Source organism: Taudactylus pleione, unplaced genomic scaffold (genome assembly GCF_031769625.1).
Source record: "Taudactylus pleione unplaced genomic scaffold, aTauple2 ptg000278l, whole genome shotgun sequence".
NCBI classification, from domain to species: Eukaryota; Metazoa; Chordata; class Amphibia; order Anura; family Myobatrachidae; genus Taudactylus; species Taudactylus pleione.
Window position 1 is genome coordinate 2,446,043 of NW_028284680.1, and position 19,055 is coordinate 2,465,097.

Here is a 19,055-nt window from a genome sequence, read left to right on the forward strand (position 1 = left end):
AGGCTGGGGTGATGCTATAAACTAGGGATGTGCAGGCTCGGATAGGTTCGAGTTTGCACGTGGAGTTCGGATTTTTCCCTCCAAAAAAACGGAACTCAGAACGAGGCAAAACGTCATCTTACATGGACGAACATCATCATTCCTGGACAAAAGACCAGGAATGATGATGTTCGTCCATGTAAGATGACGTTTTGCCTCGTTCTGAGTTCCGTTTTTTTGGAGGGAAAAATCCGAACTCCACGTGCAAACTCGAACCTATCCGAGCCTGCACATCCCTACTATAAACTGGGGTGACTGAATAGGCTGGGGGGACCGTATAGGCTGGGGTGACTGAATAGGCTGGGGTGATGGTATAAACTGGGGTGACTGTATAGGCTGGGGTGACTATAGGCTGGGGTGATGGTATAAACTGGGGGGACTGTATAGGCTGGGGTGATGCTATAGGCTTGTGTGATGTTATAAACGGGTGATATAGGCTTGTGTGATGTTATAAACTGGGGTGATGATATAGGCTTGTGTGATGTTATAAACTGGGGTGATGATATAGGCTTGTGTGATGTTATAAACTGGGGTGATGATATAGACTTGTGTGATGTTATAAACTGGGGTGATGATATAGGCTTGTGTGATGTTATAAACTGGGGTGATATAGGCTTGGGTGATGTTATAAACTGGGGTGATGATATAGGCTTGGGTGATGATATAAACTGGGGTGATGATATAGGCTTGGGTGATGATATAAACTGGGGTGATGATATAGGCTTGTGTGATGTTATAAACTGGGGTGGTATAGGCTTGGGTGATGTTATAAACTGGGGTGACTATATAATCTGGGGCAACTGTATAGGCTAAAGTGATATAACATTTAGTTATAGGCTGGGGTGACAATATAAATTGGAGTGAATGTATCAAATGGGGTGACAGTATAGGCAGGGATTATGGGATGGGGTGACGGTATAGGCTGGGATTATAGGATGGGGTGACGGTATAGGCAGGGATTATAGGTTGGGGTGACGGTATAGGCAGGGATTATAGGCTGGGGTGACGGTATAGGCAGGGATTATAGTCTGGGGTGACGGTATAAACTGGGGTGACTGTATAGGCTGGGGTGATATAGGCTTGGGTGATGTTAGGCTATAGGCTGGGGTGACGGTATAGGCAGGGATTATAGGATGGGGTGACTGTATAGGCAGGGATTATAGGTTGGGGTGACGGTATAGGCTGGGATTATAGGATGGGGTGACGGTATAGGCAGGGATTATAGGAGGGGGTGACGGTATAGGCAGGGATTATAGGAGGGGGTGACAGTATAGGCAGGGTTTATAGGTTGGGGTGACGGTATAGGCTGGGATTATAGGAGGGGGTGACGGTATAGGCAGGATTTATAGGTTGGGGTGACGGTATAGGCTGGGATTATAGGAGGGGGTGACAGTATAGGCTGGGTTTATAGATTGGGGTGACGGTATAGGCAGGGATTATAGATTGGGGTGACGGTATAGGCAGGGATTATAGGTTGGGGTGACGGTATAGGCAGGGATTATAGGTTGGGGTGACGGTATAGGCAGGGTTTATAGGTTGGGGTGACAGTATAGGCAGGGATTATAGATTGGGGTGACGGTATAGGCAGGGATTATAGGTTGGGGTGACGGTATAGGCAGGGTTTATAGGTTGGGGTGACGGTAGAGGCTGGGATTATAGGTTGGGATGACGGTATAGGCAGGGATTATAGGTTGGGGTGACGGTATAGGCAGGGTTTATAGGTTGGGGTGACGGTAGAGGCTGGGATTATAGGTTGGGGTGACGGTAGAGGCAGGGATTATAGGTTGGGGTGACGGTAGAGGCTGGGATTATAGGAGGGGGTGACGATATAGGCTGGGTTTATAGGTTGGGGTGACGGTATAGGCAGGGTTTATAGGTTGGGGTGACGGTAGAGGCAGGGATTATAGGTTGGGGCGACGGTAGAGGCTGGGTTTATAGGTTGGGGTGACGGTATAGGCTGGGTTTATAGGTTGGGGTGACGGTATAGGCAGGGTTTATAGGTTGGGGTGACGGTAGAGGCAGGGATTATAGGTTGGGGCGACGGTAGAGGCAGGGATTACAGGAGGGGGTGACATCTGTGATGTATGTAGAAAAGTAACATATCCTTTGTGAGAACAGAAACCGTTTAAATGTAACAAAACAATCTGTGAGCAATGTGTACATGGTAAGTGCATATTACATACAACATGTACATAATAATTAAATACAACATGTACCTGGTAAGTACATATTACATACTACGTGTACATGGTAAGTACATATTACATACAATGTGTACATGGGAAGTACATACTGTGGCAGCCTCACAGTGCTGCTTTTACTTACAACATGAACAGAACATATAAAGAATCATACAGACATTATTTCCCTTAGTGACACAACTTCTCCATCTCGTCCATGTCGGCTGTGTTCAGTTTCTTGATTCTTGTGTCTGATAAGAAAAAAAAAAGTGACTTTACTTTGCTATAAAGCACCTAATGTTAGCAATACACACCTGCACGGGGCTTGGCACACTAGCTGGCAGCCCGTCGGCAATCCGTGTTGCCAGCCCGTGTCGGCAGTCTGTGTCAGTGATGCATGGTTACATCTTCTGATTTTCTTTCATAACTTTTTATTGAAGGTACATGGGTAACGAGCCTGGGGGGGACAGTCAGAATAACAAGTACAGCAGGTAATCACATGATTAGGAAGGAATGGCGCAGAAAAATCCTAGCAATCAATGTACGAATCAGGATAAAAACAAAAGTTACTCTTTAAATCTGTAGGTGTAGGGCAGGTGGGGAGTAAGTCCGCAGGTGTAGGGCAGGTGGGGAGTAAGTCCGCAGGTGTAGGGCAGGTGGGGAGTAAGTCCGCAGGTGTAGGGCAGGTGGGGAGTAAGTCCGCAGGTGTAGGGCAGGTGGGGAGTAAGTCCGCAGGTGTAGGGCAGGTGGGGAGTAAGTCCGCAGGTGTAGGGCAGGTGGGGAGTAAGTCCGCAGGTGTAGGGCAGGTGGGGAGTAAGTCCGCAGGTGTAGGGCAGGTGGGGAGTAAGTCCGCAGGTGTAGGGCAGGTGGGGAGTAAGTCCGCAGGTGTAGGGCAGGTGGGGAGTAAGTCCGCAGGTGTAGGGCAGGTGGGGAGTAAGTCCGCAGGTGTAGGGCAGGTGGGGAGTAAGTCCGCAGGTGTAGGGCAGGTGGGGAGTAAGTCCGCAGGTGTAGGGCAGGTGGGGAGTAAGTCCGCAGGTGTAGGGCAGGTGGGGAGTAAGTCCGCAGGTGTAGGGCAGGTGGGGAGTAAGTCTGTAAGTGTAGGGCAGGTGGGGAGTAAGTCTGTAGGTGTAGGGCAGGTGGGGAGTAAGTCTGTAGGTGTAGGGCACGTGGGGAGTAAGTCTGTAGGTGTAGGGCACGTTGGGAGTAAGTCTGTAGGTGTAGGGCAGGTGGGGAGTAAGTCTGTAGGTGTAGGGCACGTGGGGAGTAAGTCTGTAGGTGTAGGGCAGGTTGGGAGTAAGTCTGTAGGTGTAGGGCAGGTGGGGAGTAAGTCTGTAGGTGTAGGGCACGTGGGGAGTAAGTCTGTAGGTGTAGGGCAGGTGGGGAGTAATGGTGGGTACACACTACACGATATGCTCCCTGAGCGATATCGTGTAGTGTTGTCCCCGGCAGGCTGTGCTCAATGTCGTTCATGACATTGAGCACAGCCGCTGAACGATATCATTAACGATATCGTTCAGCGCCGGGCTCTATCCCCCATTCTCTGACATGCAGCAACCTGACGAGATCGTCAGGTTGGCCTGCATGTCAGCCCGATGATCGATGATGACGAACAACCCGCGGGAACGCGCGTCGTCGTCATCGTTCATCTTTTTGGTGTTAAAAATGGACGATAAAGTGGACGACTGAACGATAACGAGTGTGTACGCACCATAAGTCTGTAGGTGTTGGGCAGGTGGGGAGTAAGTCTGTAGGTGTAGGGCAGGTGGGGAGTAAGTCTGTAGGTGTAGGGCACATGGGGAGTAAGTCTGTAGGTGTAGGGCAGGTGGGGACGGGATGGGGACATAAGGGGAGTGGGAACTGGTCGTCACGAGTTTATGGGAACCTCAATCATGGAAATCAAATTTAATCATGTGAAGGGTGAAATTAATTTGGGAATGGCACACAACTAGCTGGGAACGGGGGGCAACTAGCTGGGAACGGGTTTCGACTAGCTGGGAATGACGCACGCTACTAGCTGGGAATGACGCACGCGACGAGCTGGGAATGACGCACGCGACTAGCTGGGAATGACGCACGCGACTAGCTGGGAATGACGCACGCGACTAGCTGGGAATGACGCACGCGACTAGCTGGGAATGACATATGGAGTAGCTTTTGCTTTACAATATGTTTTTAATATTTAATTTTATAACATTTTGCATTGGTGTATTCATGTAACCTGCATTTTCTCCTTTCCATTATATCCAAGTCTGATGCTATGAATTAGCGTATGTCCTCTATGGAACAACCAATGTAAGCATATATAAAATGCCAGCCCCCCTTCCTGAGAGATTACTAGGGTTCCCACCAAAATAATGAGAGATATGGTAAAAAACCTTTGGACCTTAAGAGGGAAGTCTCAAGAGCCACGCCGGCAAAGACAGACGACCCAGGTCCGGGTAAAGGCAAGGACCCTGAGACAACAGGACCGGACGTTGAGGCAACAGCAACGGAGTGTCGATGGAGATACTCCGAAGATCTGAATACCAATGTATTCAGGGCCACGCTGGAGCCACCAGCAGGAGCATTCCTCCCTCTTGCTTGAACCTTCCAATGACGCAAGGAAGAAGGGAGACTGGAGGAAACAGGTAAGCAAACTGGAAGGTCCACTGTACTGACAGAGCGTCAACCAGGAGTGTCCCGGCATCGCTTATCCTGGACCCGTAACTTGACCGTTTGTGGTTGAGTCTGGAAACCAAACGGCAGCGAAACTGGAAAACAAGAGATATGGTAAGAACTTACCTTTGTTATCTCTGTTTCTACAAAGTCCATAGGGTCCACAGGGTTGACCTTGGGGTATAGCTGGATCTGGATCCACGGGCACCACGCAGTTAAAGCTTTGCTGCTCCCAGGATGCACTTGGGTCCGTCCTCCTCTATACCCCGCCCCCAGCCACAGGCACCTCAGTTGGTAAGCAGCTAAGGCCGGAGGAGGAGACTAAACAGAGAGAAGGAAGACTGGAACACACAAGAAACGATACTCACAGAAATGGGAGACGGAAAACCGGTGACCAGTCACACAGCCCATATGAAGCCAGGTGCGTCAGGGCGGGCGCCCTGTGGACCCTATGGACTTCGTAGAAACAAAGATGATAAAACAAGAGATATGGTAAGAACTTACCTTTATCATCTCTGTTTCTACGAAGTCCATAGGGTCCACAGGGTGACCTTGGGGTATTACTGGATCCTGGATCCTCGGGCACCACGGAGTTAAAGCTTTCAGCTGCTCCCAGGATGCACTTGGGTCCATCCTCCTCTATACCCCGCCCCCGAGCCACAGGCACCTCAGTTGGTAAGCAGCCCAGGCTGGAGGAGGAGACGAAACAGAGAGAAGGAAGACTGGAACACACAAGAACCATACTCACAGAAATGGGAGACGGAAAACCAGTGACCAGTCACAGAGCCCACATGAAGCCAGGTGCGTCAGGGCGGGTGCCCTGTGGACTTCGTAGAAACAGAGATAACAAAGGTAAGTTCTTACCATATCTCTTGTTTTCTACTTCAGGGTCCATAGGGGTCCACAGGGTGACCTTGGGGATGTCCCAAAACAGTCCAACTAAGGGCAGGGACGCTCCTGTGCTGATAGGAGAACCCGGCGCCCAAAGGATGCATCCTGAGAGGCAAAGGTGTCAAACGCATAGAACCTCAAAAAGGTCTGAATGGAAGACCAGGTGGCCGCCTTACACAGCTGAACAGCAGAGGCGCCACGGCTAGCAGCCCAAGAAGGGCCCACAGACCGAGTGGAATGAGCCTTAACTGAGGCTGGAACAGGTAAACCCTCCTGCATATAAGCCTCAATAATAACAGAACGAAGCCAACGGGCTAGAGTCTGTTTGTTGGCAGGCCAACCCCTCTTGTGAAAACCAAAGAGGACAAACAATGAATCAGACCTCCTCACAGAACTAGTCCTGTCCACATAAACCTGGAGTGCACGGACGTCTAAAGAAGCCTCCCTAGCCGAAAGATCAGGCGACTGAAAGGCTGGAACAACAATTTCCTGATTAATGTGGAACCTGGAAACCACTTTAGGCAGGAAATTAGGACGAGTGCGAAGCACCGCTCTGTCCTGATGAAAAACCAGAAAAGGGGAACGACAGGAAAGCGCCCCCAAATCTGAAACCCTCCTGGCAGAAGCAATAGCCAAGAGGAAAACAGTCTTAAAAGTGAGCCACTTGAGCTCCACTGACTCCAAGGGCTCAAAAGGAGGACCCTGTAAGGCCAGAAGAACCACCGCCAAATCCCACGGGGCCACAGGTGGCACAAAAGGAGGCTGGATTCTTAAAACGCCCTGGAAAAAGGTGTGTATGTCCGGCATAGCAGCAATCCTGCGCTGGAACCACACCGACAGAGCAGACACGTGCACCTTCAGTGAGGAAAGACGTAATCCCAAGTCGAAACCCGACTGAAGGAAAGCCAGAATACGCGAAACCCGGAACACCTGGGGATCATATCTTCTGGCCTCGCACCACTGAAAGTAAGTGTGCCACACTCTGTGGTAGATCCTCGCGGAAGCAGGCTTGCGCGCCCTCAGCATGGTGGTAATAACGGAGCTAGAAAAGCCCCGAGACCTCAGGACGGCTGTCTCAAGAGCCACGCCGTCAAAGATAGTCGACCCAGATCCGGGTGAAGACAGGGCCCCTGAGACAACAGGTCCCGTCGTTGAGGTAGGAGGTACGGAGCATCGATGGACAGGCTCCGCAGATCGGAGTACCACGGCCTTCTGGGCCACGCTGGGGCCACCAGGATCAGTGTGCCTCAGTCCTGCTTGAACTTGCGCAGGACCCGAGGCAGCAGAGATATCGGAGGAAACAAGTAAGCCAGGCGAAACAGCCATTTCACCGACAGCGCGTCTATCAGACTTGCGCCTGCGTCCCTTGTCCTTGACCCGTACACGGGCAGCTTGTGATTGTGACGGGACGCCATCAGGTCCAGCTCTGGCAGCCCCCACTTGTCCACGAGTAGTTGGAATACCTCTGGATGAAGCGACCATTCCCCGGGATGCACGTCGTAACGGCTGAGAATTGGGAAGTCTGCCTCCTAATTGAGGACTCCCGGGATGAAGACTGCCGAGAGAGCTGGAAGATAGCGCTCCGCCCAAGCCAGGACGCGGGACACCTCCGACATCGCAGCTCGAATGCGAGTTTCTCCCTGGTGATTGATGTACGCCACCGTGGTGGCGTTGTCTGACTGCACCTGAACGGCCCTTCCGTGAAGAGCGGTGCCGGACGACTGCAGGGCTCTGTACACTGCCCGCAGTTTCAGGATGTTGATGGGAAGAATCGCTTCCTCCGCCGACCAACGACCCTGAAGTGACAAGGAGCCTGTCACCGCCCCCCAACCCCGGAGACTGGCATCTGTCGTGAGCAGAACCCATTCCGGGATCCAAAAGGGGCGCCCCTCGAGGAGATGAGCCGTCTGTAGCCACCAGGCCAGGGACAGACGCACCTCCGAGGACAACACCAGCATCTGAGAGCGGATCCTGTGTGGCAATTCGTTCCATTCCGAAAGAATCAGCCTCTGCAGGGGCCTGGAATGGAACTGGGCAAACTCCACCATGTCGAATGCCGACACCATGGACCCCAAAACTCTCATCGCTGAGTGCACCGACACTCTGCCCCTGCTCAGACAACTGTGAATCCGCAGCTGTAAGGAGGAGACCTTCTCTGGAGTCAGAAAAATCCGTTGCTGACGAGAGTCCAGAAGGGCCCCCAAATGAACCATCCGCTGTGATGGGATGAGAGAGGACTTCTTCCAGTTGATCAACCACCCGTGCGCCTGTAGACAAGCGACCGTCAGGTGGAGATGCTGGATCAGTACCTCCGGGGAGCTTGCCAGCAAGAGGAGGTCATCTAGATACGGTAGCAACCGTATCCCCTGGCTCCGAAGGTGAGCCGCCATGACCGCCATCACCTTGGTAAATACCCTTGGTGCCGTGGAGAGGCCAAAGGGTAGAGCCCTGAATTGATAGTGGTTGTGGAGAATAGCAAACCGCAGAAACCGTTGGTGCGATGTTGCTATAGGCACATGGAGGTAGGCGTCCTGGATATCCAGGGAGACCATATAATCCCCCGGTTCCATCGCCAGAATGATGGAACGCAAAGTTTCCATCCTGAATTTGGGAACCCTGAGAAATCTGTTCAGGGACTTCAAATTGAGGATGGGGCGATGAGAGCCATTGGGTTTCTGCACCAGAAACAGCGTAGAGTAATACCCCATCCCACGTTGAGATTGTGGTACGGGTATAATGACCCCCGCCGTCAGCAAGGCTTCCTGAACCTGCAAGGCCTTGGTTTTGTCCTGAGAAGGACTCGTGCAAAAAAACTGGTGAGACGGCCTGTGCCGAAAAGACAGGGCGTACCCCTGGGAGACCACTTCTCGCACCCAGGCATCCGTGGTGGTATTGTGCCAGCACTGGGTGAATTGAAGAAGTCAGCCTCCCACTCTGGGGTCCCCCAGAGGGAGGCCCATCCCATCATGCAGAAGGCTTATCTTCTTGCTTGGAAGAAGGGCGCCTAGCACTCCAGGCTTGCTTCTTTGGCTTTGAGGCGGTCTTGGTTGCGGACTGCCTCGGGAAGGACTGACCCTTTGCCTTGCCCTGAACCCGAAAGGAGCGAAAGGCCGAGCTCAGGACCTTAGCATGTGTCGTAGCTGAAGGGAGGAAGGCTGACTTGGACTTTGCCCGTTTATCTACTATTTTGTCCAGGTCCGGATCAAATAGTAACTCTCCATTAAAAGGTAAGGCCTCCAAGCCTTTCTTTGAATCAGCGTCTGCTCTCCAAGACCTCAACCACAAGGATCTGCGAGCAGACACTGCTGCCGCCGAAACCCTAGAGGTCAGCAGGCTAGCATCCAAAGATGCTTCTCCAATGTAGGAAGCGGCATCTCTCATCTGTCCTAACAACGTCCTCTAGACATCCGGAGCATCATCCGTAAACGTATCTTCCAAGGCGTTGGCCCAACCCTCAATGGCCTTGGCCATCCAGGAGATGGCCATGGACGGCCGGGCTACAGCCCCTGAGAGAGAATAAATAGACTTCAGACAAGTCTCCACCTTCCTGTCCGTAGGATCCTTCAGCGAGGATATAGACGGCAATGGCAAAGCAAAGTAGCACTCCTGATGAGGCGTGTTACATGGGAATCAACCGCAGGCGGAGTCTCCCATTTATTACAATGCGCCTCCGGATAATTGGACGCCAACCGCTTCTGTGGCAGGAATCGCTTACTGGGCGTCTTCCAGGCCACCGCCATGTGATCCGGCAACTGATCAGACAAGGGGAACGCTGCAGAAGTAACCTTAATTTTCTTTAAACTGGGATACCTCGACTTGGGAGCAGGTGCCTCATCTTCAATCAGAAGAATGGCCCGCACCGCCCTAACCAGAGCCCACACATTGATGGAAGACTTAGTGTCTACCTCCTGGACTGAGGCATCTGAGGCTGAGTCATCCTGCACCTCGTCATCATCCGAGGACCCCTCAGAGTCCGAAAAATGCGCAGCCTGTGCCATAACTGTTCGTTTAGACGCCTTGGAGGGCATGTCACTGCGCAACATCGACTGAAAAGCCGAAGATGCTGCCGCCGAATCTTGGACAGTGTGGGAAAGCGCATCCACCCAGGGTGGAGGAGCTGCCACAGGAGCCTGAAACGGCACCACAGCCTGCTGCGCCACAGGGGTGGACTGTATATACATTGGCAACCCCGCATAGGGACCAACAGGCTGAGACCCCGGGGGAGTCTGCAATAATTGTGGGACACCCGGGGAATGGGGGATGGTAGGCTGGGGCAACGCCCTAGTAGGGACGGCAGTCGGGACCGACAGACGGTCCGCGATGGACACCAGCACCTGGGAAAACATCGCCCATGGTGGCTCCTGCGACATAGGAGGTTTAGACGTACCAGGGACCGCCTGGCACCGTCCGCACAGGCCGTCCTGTGACAAATCCTCCCTATCCACTCCTGCAGAACAACGCCTGCAGGAGAACAATACCGGAGCCACGGAGTGCTCAATCTCCTCCTCAGACATGACTGACTATATAATTAAATATACAGTTATGACATAGGAAGAAAACGTGCGCACTCACCAGTGTGCTGGACAACAGCCCACAATATGGCCCTGTGTAGCACAACACTGTATGTGATGGACCTCACAAATACGTGATCTATATAAGTGAGGTCAGTAGAAACACCCTTCCCCCGCACACCTGTAGGGCTTGTAGGAGAAGGAAAGGGATAGGTATAGGCTGACAGTAAGTAGAAATTAGCACAGACAGGCAGCACTAGCAAAAGTCACATACCATGCAGGAAGATATACTCACTGCACCTTTCCACTACAATCAACCAGCCCAGATTCAGTGTCTGGGAGGGCTATAGTGCTGTGTACACTGTCCTTGTCGGGGGAGAGGTACACAGGGGGACCGGTCCGCGTGCTCCCTGAGAGTATCTGCGCTGCCACTGGAGAAAATGGCTGCTGGAGACCTCAGAGGAGGAGTGGCCGAGGAATCTGCAGCTCAGTGACGCCAGACTACGGGCTGAAAGGCGCGCTGAGCTGAGGGGAGGAGCCGCTAGACAGGGAAAGCTTCCTCCCCTGGCTAGCATATTTACCCCCGGGTTGCCGGTATCCCACTTGCCGCGTTATTCACCCTGGTGGTCTAGTGGTCTGGCGGGGTATACCTCCAATGGAGGGGGAGCCCGCCGCCACCGCTAGCGCCCCCGGTCTGTCCCCTAGACCGGGGGCATGGGACTGCATTTAAAAGGAACCCGCGCACCGCCGCTAATCAGCCGTGCGCGGCTTACCTTGATCTCCCCGGCAGCAGTCCCGGGGGAAACCAGAGTCCGGCTAATACAGACTCTGGCTTCCCCAGTTCAGTGCTGGCGTCGCGGCGCCAGCAGGGAGAAGGAGCGGCAGTGTGGGCGTCTGTACAGACAGCCCATCGCTGCCGCTCTGGAGAAAAAAAACTATAGTTAAAAAAAAATTTTTTTTAACTAAGTTAAAAAAGCTTTAGGGGGCTGCAGGGTGACCCGACTCCGGCCGGGCACCATCTCAAACTGAGGTGCCTGTGGCTCGGGGGCTGGGTATAGGGGAGGATGGACCCAAGTGCATCCTGGGAGCAGCTAAAAGCTTTAACTCCGTGGTGCCCGAGGATCCAGCTATACCCCAAGGTCACCCTGTGGACCCTGAAGTAGAAATTAACTGCGTGGCGCCCGGATGTCCTTGCCATCACCTAAACCCAAGGTCTCCCTGTGGAGCCTATGGACCCCGAAGAAGAAAGATTTGTAGCCATTTGTTTTAAGGATATCCGCCTGTGGGTGTCAGTAAATCCGTGCACTGTCTAAATGGGGATCGGTACCGCTGGACGCATGTAAGTATTTTAACTATTAACTAACCTACCCCCCCTAACCCATCCTTAGGGGTGCCTAACCCTAATCTCTCCCAACCCCCCACCCCCCAAGTGCCTAACCCTAACCCCCTTCTTCCCCTAGTCTGACCCTAACCCTCCCGCGGGGGTGGGGTTGGTGTGCCTAACCATAATACAACCCCCCCCAGAGAGCCTCTAACCTAACCATTCCCCCCCTGCGGTTGTCCGTGCCTGCCTTACCTACGATCGGTCTGCCGGGCGTCGGGCTCCCGGCGTAGGTAAAATGACAGGCGTCAAATTTCGACGTCTGTCTTAGACCCCTGTTGGGATCCCGACTGCCATCAGTCTTATGGAGGGTACACACGGTCAGACTAAAAGACGATCAGATAACAATCGTTATGCATGTGCTGGGTGTTCAATATTGAACATGCCCCAGCACATGCCCCAAACACCCACTACTGTAACGACCCCGTGATCAACAATCGCGGGTCCCTATAGTAAACAGGCTAACCAGTCGATATCGTCCATTCGTGCCTGAGCATCGACCATCGTTTGGTCGTTGAAGGGGCCCGTAAATAGGACGATATAAACGATGGAACGATAAACGTCCTGAAAATCGACCCGTGTGTATGCACCATTACCGTTATTACACAAGCACTATACAGATGTGTCCTTATTCCCCTAGCCGCAAGACGCCTGGTGTGAGTGAGCAGCGCCAAGTGGTATAGTGTTTTTTTTGCTTCTTTTTTGCGCGGACATGCGTCTAATACACAACGTAACATAATAGACCCACTTTGTGAGACTGCTGTGAATAACTAGAAATGCGACGCTTGTATATCTGTGTGCGACAGAGTCTGAATCTGCACAACGGAACTTTGCGCAAGAAAAGCTGCATCCACTGCGTCTGTGGCACTTCGCATATAGATTCGCACTCGGTCTCTTACACATACACACTCAGGGCCTGATTCAGACCCGCTCGCGAGCGCATAGCGCTCGCAAGCGGGTCGATGGCCAGGCAGTGCGCACTGCGCGTGCCCCGTAGCGAGTGAATTTTCATTCGCTGCGGGACTCACTACAAGACGGGGCGGCTGTCGATTGTGATTGACAGCTCGCCCCGTTTTGTAGGCGTGCAGTAGGGGTGGCTGGACAAACGGAGGTGTTCCTGAAGGAACGTCTGCCGTTTGTGGGCGGCCCTACTGACATCACCAGTGATGTCAGTAGTGAGCTTCCGGCTCTAATAGAGCAGGAAGCTCACTGGGGTTTGTGGTGGACGAGACCCTACCACACGGGTCTCGTCGCAAGCCCGATGGTCGTGATAATAACGACCATCGCCAGGCCGCCCGCTAAAGCTGTGGGTGGTCACCCACAGCTTAGCGAGCGGCCTGGAGGCGGGGGTTAAAAAAAAAAAGCACGCCCTGATTCAGAGCGAGCTCTCACAAAGAGCGTCCAGCTCTGCATCAGGGCCTAATTCAGACCCGCTCGCAAGCGGGTCGATGTTGGCCCAGTGCGCATGACGGACCCGGCTCAGTCGTGTGCATGCGCGAGACCCAGATAGGGTCTCGTACCAAAGGGGGCGTGCTGTCGATGGTTAGTGACAGCACGCCCCTTTTTCTTGGGCGTGGCTTCCCATACGGAGGCGTTCCTATGGTAAACGCCTACCGTCTGGGGCCGGACCCACTGACATCACAAGTGATGTCAGTGGGAGTGCCTTCGGCTCTGATAGAGCCGAAAGCACTCCGGGGCTTGCGGCAACGAGACCCTACCACAAGGGTCTCGTCGCAAGCCTGATGGTCACGATGGTCTTGACCATTGCGACCATTTTTTGGCCGCTCGCTATAGCTGTGGGTGGTCACCCACAGCTATGCGAGCGGCCAGGAGGCCGCTCTAAAAAAAGAGAAGGACGGCCCTGATTCAGAGCGAGCGCTATGTCAGAGCGTCCGGCTCTGAATCAGGACCTCAGTCTCTTACAGATACACACGTGTCACATCAATGTTCAGTATCAGGAAGCGGTTTTGTCTCGTCTATAATCCAGGAGAACCAGAACCTTAGAAATGTGTTTGGCTTTATCGACAGTACAAGAGCTTATAATCGCGGCTCTGCGCAGTGCCAGGTATCAAGCACTAGGGGGCAGAGCTGAGCCTGGTATAGAAGGACAGTTTTTTATTAAAATATTCTACTCTGGAAATAGAGTGTGTATGACGCCATCTATCTGTTCCTGCACCAAGATAACGGGATGAGAAGGGTATTTAGTGCTGTCTGTCACAAACTTGGCACAGTCAGTGCGGAGGGACTTTCTGAACTCACTGTACTAATGCCGGGCACAGCGGAGCCACCTGATAATTGTACTGTGTGTGAGGGCGACCGAGGGTAATATATCGATCGGGCATGCCGGATTGTCCAGCATGCCCATCCGATGCAATATTTTGTACTGACAGGCATTTCTCTTGTTCCTTAACAGTGAAGGAACGAGGAAATGTCTCCTCCCCGGGGGTGGAGTGCAGATATTGGGGCCAATACACTGAGATGTCTCCCAGTGCATGACCACGGTATCTGCAGGGTGACAGGCCGCCAAAATGTCTGCGTCTGTCTGACTGGCATTTTATCTGGCAGTGTGAAAGCCTTGGAGATAAAGCACCAGCCAATCAGCTCCTGTCATTTTTCAAACACAGCCTTTGTAAAGTGACAGTCAGGAGCTGATTGGTACAAGGCTTAGTACATCTCTCACATTGTGTCCGGCCTCTCTGCCTAGAGGAGGAAAAGGGAATGAATATATCACAAGGTGTGACGATACAAAACCACGCTATATTACCGCTACCGACAATAAACAGCACTTACCAAAATGCTCCTCAATGTCACGTAGCATATATAAGCAGCATTTCTCCACCAGATTGACAGCCACGCCCTTTTTACCAAATCTGCCGGTACGGCCAATTCGGTGCAGGTATGTCTCGTAATCCACATAGCCCTCCATGGTCAGAGGAAGGTCGAAGTTCACCACAATGGACACCTGCTCCACATCAATTCCTACGGAGAAGAATAGTAAAAAAAAAGGTATATATATTACTTATCTGGCGATCCCTCTACACACATTACATGGCAAATAACTCTAAGTACATGGTCAGTGCTGCACCTAATCTAATAGCCAAATTACAGTACAACCCCTGGGAGTAATAATCACTGATAGCTTACTCCAAACCACAAACACCTGGTAGGTCAGAGGCAGAGCCGTTACTAGGGCGGTGAGACATGTGCTATGGCAGCGGTGGTGAGACATGTGCCAGGGCACAGCAAAACGCAGGGCAGGGGGCGCTGTTCGGTCATGCCATCAATGTTCTGTTTAGAATCATTCTCACTTGTAGCTTCCTCCTGGCACCTCCTGGCCGTCCCCATCTCCTCTGTGGCAGACTCCCCTCCATGTGGCCACATCCCCAAGCACCTTATTTAACGCACACATTTTAAAATACTGTCATACCCGGGACTCGAACCCGCTGCTATTTGTTGCATATACACTACAAGTAGTGCTCTTTCTAAACATAGAATTTGACGGCAGATAAGAACCACTTGGCCCATCTAGTCTGCCCCATTTTTAAACATATTGTTACTTCAACCCTTATAGATCCTTACTTCTTCTGAAGGATATCCTTAGGTCTATCCCATGCATGTATACATTGCTCTACTGTCTTAGCCTCTACCACCTCTGATGGGAGGCTATTCCACATGTCCACTACCCTTTCTGTGATGTCATTTTTCCTCTAATGTCCCCTGAACCTACCTCGCACCAGTTTCAGAACATGTCCTCTTGTTCTAATACTTCTCTTTCTTTGAAGAATGTCTCCTTCCTTTACCTTGTTATAACCCTTTATATATTTGAACGTTTCTATCATGTCCCCCCTTTCCCTTCTCTGCTCCAAACTATACATAATAAGATCTTTTAGTCTTTCCTGGTACGTTTTGTGGTGTAGACCTTTGTCGAAGCTGGGAAATTGGCTGAGACAATATCAGTTTAAAATTGAATTGCGGCGACGCCATCTTGCGACTGGCCGCAAGACGCCATCTTGGAAATGAAATCCCAAGATGCAATTTTGCGAATGGCCGCCCCAGCGCCATTTTAGATAAACTCACAATTAAGTACATATGGCGAGATTACTATTAGCACCATGCGATTGCATCTTTCTCATACACAGTAATACGCACAATTGCGCTGTTAACTAGTCGCATATTAGCGAATGCATAAGATAAAACACCGTTTAGTAGCTAAATGCGCACGCATCCGCACCAAGTTAACTAGCGTCTTTATATCAAACCCCGCATACTCACACATTACATATTCACATACAAGGTTCCATAAGCTTTAAGGTATAAGATTTAAGTTTGTTCATTTAGTATAAATGCTATGAAACAACAAGAGATATGGTAAGAACTTACCTTTGTTATCTCTGTTTCTACGAAGTCCATAGGGTCCACAGGGTTGACCTTGGGGTATAGGTTGGGAACCAAATCCGGGCACCACGCAGTTAAAGCTTTTAGCTCCCAGGATGCACTTGGGTCCACTCTCCCTATAACCCCACCCCCAGCCAGAGGCACCTCAGTTTGTAAGTAGCCAAAGGCCGGAGGAGGAGAAAAAAAAGAGAGAAAACTGGAACACTCGATAACCATACTCACAGAAATGGGAGACGGAAAACCGGTGACCAGTCACACAGCCCATTTGAAGCCAGGTGCGTCAGGGCGGGCGCCCTGTGGACCCTATGGACTTCGTAGAAACAGAGATAACAAAGGTAAGTTCTTACCATATCTCTTGTTTTCCACTTCAGGGTCCATTGGGGGTCCACAGGGTTGACCTTGGGGATGTCCCAAAGCAGTTCAACCAAGGGAGGGGACGCTCCTGTGCTGAGAGGAGAATCCGCCGCCAAAAAGGAAGCATCCTGAGAGGCAAAAGAAAACAATGCCTAGAACCTTAAAAAGGTGTGGACAGAAGACCACGTGGCCACCTAGCAAGGCAAAACAGCCAAGGCGCCACAGCGAGCCACCCACGAGGGTTACATGGCCCGAGAAAAAACAAGCAGCAACAACAGAAAGGCCTACCCATGGGTAGGCCCCTGAAGAAGACATACGAGGCCGTCCAGCCAACATATGGCCATAGGCCGGCCATCCTTTCCTGTTAAAACCAGAAATCTCAGACCACCAATAAGGAGTCCGATTTCCGTCAGGAACTTGAATGGATCACATAAATCCACAGAGGCCGGACCACAGTCAATGAGGCCACACCAGCCGAGAGGACTGGGGACTGAATGGCCGCACCGTAAGTTCCAGAATAATATGGAACCTGAAAATCACTAAGAAGAAACACAGGGTGAGAGCAACTCACACCCTGACAAGAAGCCCTCCAGAAGAGGGAGCCACATGAGAACGCTCCCAATTCCGACACTCACCTGGTTGATATAAACTCCCTGATAGAAAGAGAAAAAGCCAAAGCAATAGACCATGTAATGGCTATCACAACCAGCGGTTCCATTAACTTTCCCCGGAGTTAACGAAGAACCACTCCTAACTCCCAAGGAGTCCCTAGGGAGGACAAATGGAGGCATAATCCAGAAAAACACTCCAAAGGATGAACTGGATATCAGAGCGGAGCAATTCCATAACCTAATCATACTGACAGTGTAGAGATCTGCACTGTCAGGAAGGCCAGGCCGAGGGTGAAACCCAAGCCAGCCGGAAGGAATGCCAGAATATCTGGAAATCCTGGACACCAGAGGATCGTATCGATAGGTATAATACCATAAGAATTATGGCTGCCACAGTTTGTGGTAGGTCCCAGCAAAAGCTGATCCATGTGCTCCAATCATTCCAACGATGACAAAGCCATGGAAGCCGTAAGACCACTGTAGGGACGTAGTCAAAGACAAACGACCCAGGTCCAAGGCAAACCCCAGGACCCTGAGACAACAGGTCTGGGTAGTGAAGCATCAGGAATGGAGTATCGATGGAGAGACTCCGAAAAAAACCAAGTACCCCTGACATCTGGGGCAATCAGGAGCCACCAGCAGGAAAGCATCTCTGTCTCGATTGAAACACTTCCCTCGAGGAAGAATGGAGACTGGAGAACACAGGTACGCAAATTGGAAGAACCCCTTCACCGAAAAAGAGTCACTGAAGGTTGCTTCAGAATCCCCAGAGTTGGACTGTAACACCATAGTGTGATAAAGTAAGAAGGCCATGAGTGTCACCTCAGGAGGACCCCCCCCCCCCCTGCTCACCAGGAGATGAAACCTCTCTTGTGGAAGAGAATAGTCCCCGGGATGCACGTCGTAACGGCTGAGGACTCCCGCTTCCCAATGGAGAGCACCTGAAATGAACACTGTCGAGATGGTCGGGAGGAGACCCTCAGACAATGTCCGAATGTATGACATACCTGACATTGCCACCCAACGAACAGTATTGCTAAAAAGGAAGCTACTGTTCTGACCCTGTCGGACTGAACTTTTTCAGGTTCACCGGGAAACAAGGGCTATGCCAGAGTGAAGGCCCAAGACAGGCTAAAGTTCCAACAAGTTAATTGACAGGGTGGAATCGACAGACATCCAATTGCACTGAAATGGATGCGAACCAGACACTGTCCTTAGCAAAGAATACCCTGGACGAGATGGTCATAGTCACCCGAAAAGGGACAGACTTGCCTCCGGGGAGAGCAGCATCATTTGAACAGTGATCAGACAGAAAAAAACTCATTCCATCTGGAGATAAGCCAATTATGGAAAAGCCTGGAATGAAACTAAGCCCATTCCACCCTTCCAAAGGCAGACACTGAATAGTGGACCATGCATCCCAGAGTGCAAAGACATATGTCGACTGCGCAGACATCCATGTACTCCTAATGGAAGAGTGGAGATGCCGTCTTACGCCAGAAGAATTCTCAGATTCTGAGAATCCAGCAGGGCTCCTAGGTGAAGAATACCCAGAGAGGGATGCAGGGAGGACTTTTTCCCCATTGATTAAACGTCTGCACCCTGAAGAAGCCACAGTCAACCTGACCCGGCTGTAAAGTACCCCGGTGATCCTGCCAAGAGCAGGAGGCCATCCAGGTACAGGAGCATTGGGATATACTGAACAGAAGAACTGTCAGAAAATCCAAAACGCTGGTAAACCCCTGTGGGGCTGAGAACAGTCCCAACAGGCAGAGCCCGAAAACCGTAAGTGCTGTGATACAGCAAACCTCAGTCCATGCTGAGGCAAGGTCTCTAAGTGCCCGTAGGCACGCGTCCTGTATATCCAGTGATACCATAAAGTCCCCAGGTTCCAAACATAGTATGATGGAGCATAGGGATTGCCTCCTGAGCCCAGGTAGCTTTAGGAACTGGTTCAGGGAATTGAGACAGAGAATAGGCCAAAGAGGACCATTCAGCCACCGCACCAGAAAGAAAGCAGAACAACCAGTCCCTCGCT

The 19,055-nt window shown here is 51.6% G+C and overlaps 1 protein-coding gene across 2 annotated transcripts in view; it reads right to left on the bottom strand.

The window, feature by feature from the left end:
• Positions 1 to 224: 224 nt before the first annotated feature.
• The window catches only part of LOC148513479 (ATP-dependent RNA helicase DDX25-like), a 116,388-nt gene continuing 97,557 nt past the window's right edge, over positions 225 to 19,055 (bottom strand). For both annotated transcript variants that reach the window (XM_088481761.1, XM_088481762.1), the window contains 2 exons: positions 14,448 to 14,636; positions 225 to 2,470 (listed from right to left, as the gene is read on the bottom strand). In XM_088481761.1, the coding sequence (XP_088337887.1) occupies positions 2,409 to 2,470; positions 14,448 to 14,636 (251 nt within the window). In that variant the 3' untranslated portion in view covers positions 225 to 2,408. The remainder of the gene's footprint in view (positions 2,471 to 14,447; positions 14,637 to 19,055) is intronic.